This window comes from Motacilla alba, chromosome 3 (genome assembly GCF_015832195.1).
Source record: "Motacilla alba alba isolate MOTALB_02 chromosome 3, Motacilla_alba_V1.0_pri, whole genome shotgun sequence".
Classification (NCBI taxonomy): Eukaryota; Metazoa; Chordata; class Aves; order Passeriformes; family Motacillidae; genus Motacilla; species Motacilla alba.
The window spans coordinates 80,321,237-80,329,583 of record NC_052018.1 but is presented as its reverse complement, the minus strand read 5'-3'; the positions used below and the strand labels follow the sequence as shown (position 1 = coordinate 80,329,583).

Here is an 8,347-nt window from a genome sequence, read left to right as displayed (position 1 = left end):
CAGCCCATCAATGCCTGCTGTGAGTCATGACAGAGCCAAGGAGGAACTGACCTGAACAGTCACATCAGTAATCATAACTTGCATTTTTCACTCTACCTCACATATTGCTCATCCACACAGCCCAGTGCTGGAAAATGCATTTTATTTTAGGAACAGCTTTAATTCATCAGGAACCACAGAACGTTTATTTTCAAGCATATCAAAGGGACTCATTATCTTGACTACTTTGGTGAAAAAAGCATTCCTGGAATGGAAACCCAGAAGTTTGCACAGAAGACAAAAGTATGAAGAAACAAACACTGTCCTATTACCTAAAATTCTATTATTTTCAATTAGCCTAGACGAATTGGTTGCAAGCATTGCCTAACTACTCATGAGAACCTGTAGACTGTTTTCTGCTATAGCTTCTCCCCCCCCCCCCCCCCAGAAATCAACAACTTTGCTATATATTAGTTACATGGGAAGTAGTGAAATTGCAGCAAACAAATTTATTGCACTGACAACCCTGAGAGTAGTCTTCCATGTGAGGAAGTTCTGATGGGGAATTAAATAGTTATCTGTGCCCTAACTTGCACACTGGACATGTACAAATATTAAGGTAAATAAACAAAGCCAACATGAATCAATTAGCACTTCAAGCACTGAGTGGCTATTGAAAGTAAAATAGATTTAACTCTCCTTCATGTTGTAACCTAGAACAAATACTTTCACCAGCCTTAGCTTATAAATAGTCAAAGAAAATAAAGCTTGTGAGGTAACTCAAGAGAATAATTTCCACTGTAACATTTATTTTCTTACAAAATACCTTCCAACAGCCCTTAATGTTATTCATACTCTACTCACTAATATCTCCTGCTGTGTGCTTCCTGGAAATAAAATCTGTCATTGCACCCCATTTTATTCTTCCTGAAAACTAAGATTCTGCTGTCCCAAGGTGGTCAACCTTCCCGGGGAGTTTTCTCTGGGGTTACAACCTAAAGGTACAGATGCACAATCTGGCTTCAGCTTTTAGCCATCCAGCACCTCTTTAGGAGATAAAAACATTAAGGAATCAAGGAATTACTTTCTGTAGAAAAACTTCAGAATATTCTATTTAGCAATGAGCTGTAGCTCCTATGAAATTCCCACCTTGTTTGCTAGAAAATTTCAGCTCTATGCTCCCACAGCTTTCTGCATCCATCCACCACCACAATGCATCCTACCTCATCTCACAGGTCCCTCCTGCCCTTCTCTGGCACTACTACTCTCTCCCTCTCAGATCCATGTGCAAACAGCTGCAAACCTTTTCCACTCATTCTTCACACATGTAGCAAGCCTACACAGAAAGCACCCACACAAAATCTATTTTCTCCACTCCACTATAAACCCATCCTTGAGCTGGCGCCTTAACACTGTTCCCCAGCTTCTTCCTTTCCTCAGGCTCTAAACAGAGTCAGTGTCTGATTTTGCTTCCATTTCCTTCTATGTCCTTCAAATTTCTCAGCACCCACTCCTTGTTACACATTATGCTCAGGCTCCTTTTTAAACTGCTCCTTGGGGAAACTGGTCTGCACTAGAGAACTGCGCACCGAATCCAAGTTACAAAAAAAGGGAAAAAAGAGTAAAACATTTCAATACATAACTAAAACTCCTTTTAAGTAAAAAGTTACTAGAAAATCGCAAACTTGTAGGAAGTTATTAAATCTAATAACTAATAACAATTGTCTTTTGCTATTGCTTGCATTCTTCCTAAGCACAGACTAATGAGGACATTTTAGCTGAGGTGTAAATAAAATAGAAGCTAAAAACTAATAAAATCAGCTAATGCTATATTTTCATTTGTTCTAATTAATTTTCATACGAAAAATATACATATATATAAGTATAAATTACAGAAATGCATTAAAACTCTATTAAGCAATCTTCAATAGCATTTCATCAGTCAATTCAACTTGACAATAATCAGAGTACTTTACAAATACTCTTGCACACTACAAAAAAGTCAGATTTGCCATCTGTATTCTATTCCAATTTTGAAAATTTGACCTTTTACCCAATTTTGAGCTTTTCACTGCACTTCTGAGAAATGTGAATATAAAAAATTGCCAAACTTCCCTCCCCTCTCCTCTTTGACCATATTTACAGTCACTCATGTACAAAATACACAGAAAAATTAATTACTAATTTGACTCAAAGGTCTCAATTTAGTTCCACTTTCACATTTCAAACTTTTGACTTTTTTTTTTTTAAGCTTTCATTCAGTCATGAATACTTCCCCAGGGACAAAAATATTCAAGTGCATGCAATTGCTTCTCTAGAATGATCTGTTCTGAGATAGAAAAATCATAGCCCCAGAACAATCTTCTTTCACAAGCTTATTCTGTTATTAATACATTCATTCACTATGTACAAGCTATTAGTTAATAAATAACTTATGTCTTAAATAACTGTAGTAGTTTTTACTAATTGAAAAGTTTAATATCAGGTTCCACCATTTTGTAGTCTTCAAAGTTGCATCCATATATAAATTAACATACAGAAAAATAATCCATTGTCTAAAAGACCGCACATCAAAATAGTACTTCCATGTCTGCTTTTAAAAGAATAGGTTTGTGACTTTATTTATACAAATTGAAACTTTGGAGGGACATAGACTCCTTAACCCAAGACTGTTAATGAAATAATTATTCAAAAATACGGTTTGTAACTAAGATTTCTGTACATTTTTGTACCTTTTTCAGACTATTATATAGGCTTTACCATCAGGTTTTCAGTGCTGTGATATGCAGGTTTCAAATACTGCAAAGCATGTTTACAGACAGTAAGTATTTCAATTATAGTAGCAGTCATATTGCGAAAATAATTTTGGCTCAAATTTCAAAGTATCTGGGTATTATCCCTTTAAATCTGATATGCTATTGTAAGCATCACACCATCTGTACAGTTAACTTTTTGCTGACAACAAATTTTAAGAAATAAAGACACATCTGAGGTGTGATTTGGTTTTATGAACTAAAGAGCAGCTTTCCCAAAGTTTAAGACAAATACAAAGAAAATATATTGCACAGCTTAAAACACAATTGTTTACATTCTGACTTCAATACAGTACAACTTAACCGTGAATGTAAGGAATTACCAGTTTGTATTGTAACCCCAATTATTTGTGCCAGAAGATCAAACATAATTTTAAAATTAAAACTAGTATGTTTAAAATGTTTACTTGTTACAGGAATTCTAAATAAACTTTTTAAAAGCTTTTGGAATCGCTTTTGGGAGTCCGTACTCCCACAAACCAACATTAAAAGTTCTGAGCAATACAGGTCATTCAACCCAATATTCCCTCAAAAAGCTATCAGACAGTAAGCACATTGTGAAGTATACAGTTTTATTTAACATTCCTAAAATAAGCTGTATTTACATATTATATAAATGTATGAAGTCTTAATATAAAATAGAAAACTGCATTGACTGAGGAAATCACACTCCATATGGAGTTACTTACTGAAGACCATTTTTAAATGAAATTTTACAATAATTTATATAAATTATCTCTTCCAAATTAGATGATTTTTCTTCTTTTTACTAATTCGCACAATTTTGATGACTTTACAAACAGTGGTGTACATCATAAACTTAAAAAAACAGTTACAGCATCTTCCGGCGCACAACTGGCTTTGGAAAATTAGACAGTCTTTTTTTGTTCTTTCTTAGGGTCTTCCCTGCTGCATCTGTAGTTTCTTTCTGTTTGGTTTTTGATCCATCCACTGGACTTCCAAAAGGAGAGATAAATTTTATTTCGACTGGTGGAGGTGACCAAGAATCTTTTGTGGTTCTGAAAAGAAGGATAGGCATCAAATCAATTTTTCAGTACTAACAGTATTTAATTGAGGAAAAAAAATGACATAGGATTGCAAAATCAATTAAAAAAAAATAAATGCATGGGCTTCTTTGTAGATAGAATTAAGGAAGAAAAGGTACATAAATCAGGTTTGTTTTGCTTTCATTCCTTTTAGTCATTGTCTGGCCATCTCCCACCTTGTATGAGAAGCTAAACTGGAAGAGTTTGAGTTCACAAGGTGGAATAAGACAATGTTAGAGCACTGCAATGTCACCACTGCAATTACTATCCACCTGCCCTTTTCTATTCCCTCCCTCTTCCATTTCCATTAGCAAACCAAACCCTTAAATGGGGAAAGGTGCCTATTAGACCAGCAAGCTGGACAGGCTGATGGAATGAGAGAAGACCTGCTCAGCCAAGTGAGGACAAAGTAGTTAGGCACCTAACAGCTGAGTCACCATCATATTAAGAAATGCAAATAACTGTTCAAAACTTATTTCATACTTGCTTGCTTTCTTCATTTTTGATTTTGGAGTTCTACCTCTCTTCAATTTTTGCTTTTCCCCGGACTCTATGGATTTAGTATCCTCTTCCTCTTTAGCTGGAAGCTCCTATGTTAAGACAACAAAAATGTTACTCATGAACAAGTTCTTCAACTTCTACGGAATAATAATGTTTTTTTCATTACAAAATCATGCCGAAGTTATTTCCAAAAGCGCCCTTTGTTTGCAAAACAAACCTTCCACATTAAATTATTTTACCACCCTAAAAGTTAAAATTCAGAAATTAACAGATAACATACCAAATAAGTTTAAAGAGAGCCACTGTGCCTTTTGCTAAAGGCAAAACAGTATTTATCAATTCTTGATTTACACAGATTCAAAACTGACTTTCGTAGCTAGTTTTCTTGAAGAAAAACAATAAAATTTTTAGCTGATTCATTTAAAGCTCTTTTTAGATATGTTTCCAATAAAAAAGGCAAAGCATAATCTCAAAAAATGGTACAGAATTAAAATCAAGAACATAGGACAACTGGAGTTTTTACTTACTGCTTCTTTCACAATTCGGGAAATGCTAGCTACAGTTTTTCTCCTTGACCTCAAAAGAGGGGGTGAAAAGACAAATTGAGAAGACAAATCCGGGTCTAAATCCTGGAACTGCACAGGATGGTCTGTTTTTCCAGCTAGAACGACAATGCATTGTTAGCATGCACATACATTATACATGAAGGACAGTAATATTAAATTACAGCTGACAGATAAGAGCAGAATAGCTTCCCAAAATAAAGGTCCAATCAGCTTATAAACGCTCCATGCAAAGGCCTTTTTCCCCCAGTAACTGCCTCTTGGGATTCATTCTTTTACCATAAATAGTGAAACAAAACTAAGCCAATGTAGTGATTTTACCTGCACCTACATAATCAAAGATATTATACGCCAGAGGCATCAACAGTCCTTACACATTTCAAAAAATTTCATCATGTACTCTAATTAAAAAACTCCTGTGTACAGCAATTTCACTGACAAAGTATACACTCACAATAAAGAACTACATCATTAAACAGCAGTACAGTTTGTTGCAAGATGAAGCTCATCTGAACTTAAAAACTGAACAGAATTTGGACATACACATGCTTTATTTCCCTGTTGTGGGGGAAGCGGTGGCAATCACATATTCACAAATAACCTCTGGTTTTCAAAATGTGACAGAAATTAAGTTCCTTACAAAAATATACAGCTTAAATTTAATTTCATGGCTTAGATCAGCTTCATAATCTATTTCTACCAGAACTAAGCCGGCAGTCACACAGACTTCAGCCAAAAGATGAACTGCCTCTTGGCAATTTTTTTCTTTTGCATGCTTACATTCTTTACAATACTCAAAGCCATCCTCACAGTTTGTTTTCGGTGGTTTAAAGAAGAGGCTATGCCTCTTTTGCATACAGACGTAGTGCACCTACCTTCAAATTTCTTGGATAGCTTTGTGAGAGGAGGAGAGAAAAGGAAAGCCTCATTTTCCTCAACAGACAGTTTCTGATGGATGGCAGCCCTGCGGGATCTAGTTCTTGTAACACGATCTGTCAGAGCTCTCGATGTCTGATCACGTCCTGAGGGGTTTATGTCTTCAAGCAGCAGAGGACTGCCACCAGGTCCTTGGGAGGTCTCCTCGGACACTGATCTCCTCTTCCTGCCCCGACGCCCTGTCCTCACCGTAGTCCTGGGTGTGGTTGGCTCCTCGCTTGGCTCTGCAGGAGTTTGTTCATGAGTATCCACTTTTTCTGGGTTCTCGTGTGGCACTCTTCTAGTTCTTCTCTTAGGAGTATCAAGGGCTTCTACTTTCACACCTGAATGTATGTCTTCCTGAGAAGAGATAGACTCTGGGTCTGCCAAGAGGTTTTGTGCTGCCTTCCTAGCACTTCTTCTAGGCGTGACAGGAAGTTTAAATTCTGTTTGAGGAAGCGATGATTTAGAAACATCAAGATCAGAATTTTCTGAAACTTCTGATGAACTTATCTTTCTTCTTCTGCCTCTTTTACTTGGCACAGGTAAAAGGAGTTGGTCACTAAGCTGCACCTGTTGATCCTTGACAGTGTCTTCAGTAAACGGTAAATTAAAGCTTTTCAATTTTCTTGCACTTCTACTGGGGCTGACTGCAGTTTTTATCTGATGATCAGTATCAGTCTTGTCAGTTCCTGGATTTCCAGCTGAACTTTTTCCTCCTTTAGTCCTTCTGGAAGCAAAAGAAGCAATAATGCTACCTTCAGCAAGAGGCGTTTCCTTATTAGCCTCTTCTTGGAGTTCAGATGCAGCTTCCTTTGCTCTCCTTAATCCTCTTCTGGGAGTAACAGGCTGTGTACTGTCAGACAAGGTTTGTCCATCAGAATGGCTGCTTTCTGTTTTTTCTGAATTAGACAGTTTAGGTTTCCTACCTCTCCTAGGAGTAACAGGTGTCACAGGTACTTGCTCCTCTTGAGCATTTTCCTCTGTTTGGAGCCTGGGAGTCTCAGATGCTTCTTTTGTTCGCCTGGTACTTCTCCGAGGAGAGAGTCCAAGCAGAGCAGGGCTGTCTGTCTTCAGCAGCTGCTGAGTGCCTGCTGACAGAACACCCGGACTTCTACCCAGCTGTCCCCTTGTGCGTGTTCTTGGAGCAGTGCCATAATGGTGTCTGCTGGTTTCCTCTCCCACTGCTTCTAGCACAGGTGTTAAGGGAGCTTTTGCCTTCTGGAATCTAGTTACCTTTCTACCTATGGTTTCATGAATTGTCTGCTCTACAACTTCAGATGTAAATTCTTTACTTCTCGTGTCCTTGATTACATCCAGTAAGTTCTCAGCAATGGCAACCTTAATAGGTTCAGGCACATATGGGAGTGACTCTGCAATGTTTTGAGATTCCTGATCACCAGTTACAGTGGACACTGAGTTTGTAACATGCTCCTGGCTTTCAGTATTTCCTAAATTCGTCACAGGCTTTTCTTCTGTTGTTGTGTCATCCGGTTTAGAAGCATCTACTGATGTAGGGTCTCCCATCTCTGCTTCCCCTTCTTCTCCTTCCAAAACTAAGGTAAAATTATTCTGAGATAGAAAAAGGTCTCCATCTCCCTCAGCTGCATCACATTCACTATCTTTATTATCAGGCAAATCACATGCAAACTGTTGCTCTATATTTTCATAGCTATAATGAAGAACACTTGATGGATCTAGCTCACTATATGGTGATGTTTCAGGTGCTGGTTCTGAGGTATCTTCTACAACCTAAAGTTAAAAAATGTCTGTTAATACTTTATTCAATACCAAACAGACTAACTTCACACTGAGCTAGATGAAAGTGAGGACAGTTTCCTTAAGACCACCCCTATATGTGAAACAATGTGCTTCTGTACTCCAGCTAAGCGTTTATGTATTTGAGGCACACGGATCAGAACAGTCCCTGTGTGCAATTCACATGCTCTGTTTCTGATATTCCTCTTCAGAACTGACCATTTGCTACTGCCCATGACCAGCAGCAGTTTTCCAACACAAGGTGTGTACACAACCAGGGGTGACCATCACATTGCAGTGCCCTCTGCACTGCTCCACAGCCAGAGTGACCCACTGCCTCTGACAGGGTAAAATACAATTGGGTCCCCAATGCTTAAAGCTTCACTCATGATAGTTCTGACAGTAGCACTTACACTGGCCTGGTATCACATCCAACAACTCAACACTGCACTTTGAGGAGTCATTTGGATTGCATGAGATAACACATAGTTTCTAAATACCCCCACCTGTTGAAGAAATATCTTGACACCAAAATGCACTCATTACTGAAAATTCTGTGTGTTAAGAAGGAACAAATGACCTAAGCACCTAAATAATTCTGAGTTTGGTCCCCACATCTTTTTGTCCTTTGGTAACTGGTTACCAGTACAAAGAAGCGGCACTCCTGTAACTTTCTTATTGTCTTTTGATGTTAAAACTATTTTTAAAGTAAAATAAAGTTTGAATTCAAGTAAATCAAATTAATACCTAGCTGGCTTCAAAAACAGTTTAG

The 8,347-nt window shown here is 37.7% G+C and overlaps 1 protein-coding gene across 1 annotated transcript in view; it reads right to left on the bottom strand.

The window, feature by feature from the left end:
• Positions 1-2,432: 2,432 nt before the first annotated feature.
• The window catches only part of AHCTF1 (AT-hook containing transcription factor 1), a 40,923-nt gene continuing 35,008 nt past the window's right edge, over positions 2,433-8,347 (bottom strand). The window contains exons 33-36 of the mRNA XM_038131307.1: positions 5,778-7,569; positions 4,867-5,000; positions 4,322-4,428; positions 2,433-3,811 (exon numbers count right to left, since the gene is read on the bottom strand). Coding sequence (XP_037987235.1) covers positions 3,625-3,811; positions 4,322-4,428; positions 4,867-5,000; positions 5,778-7,569 — 2,220 coding nt within the window. The 3' untranslated portion in view covers positions 2,433-3,624. The remainder of the gene's footprint in view (positions 3,812-4,321; positions 4,429-4,866; positions 5,001-5,777; positions 7,570-8,347) is intronic.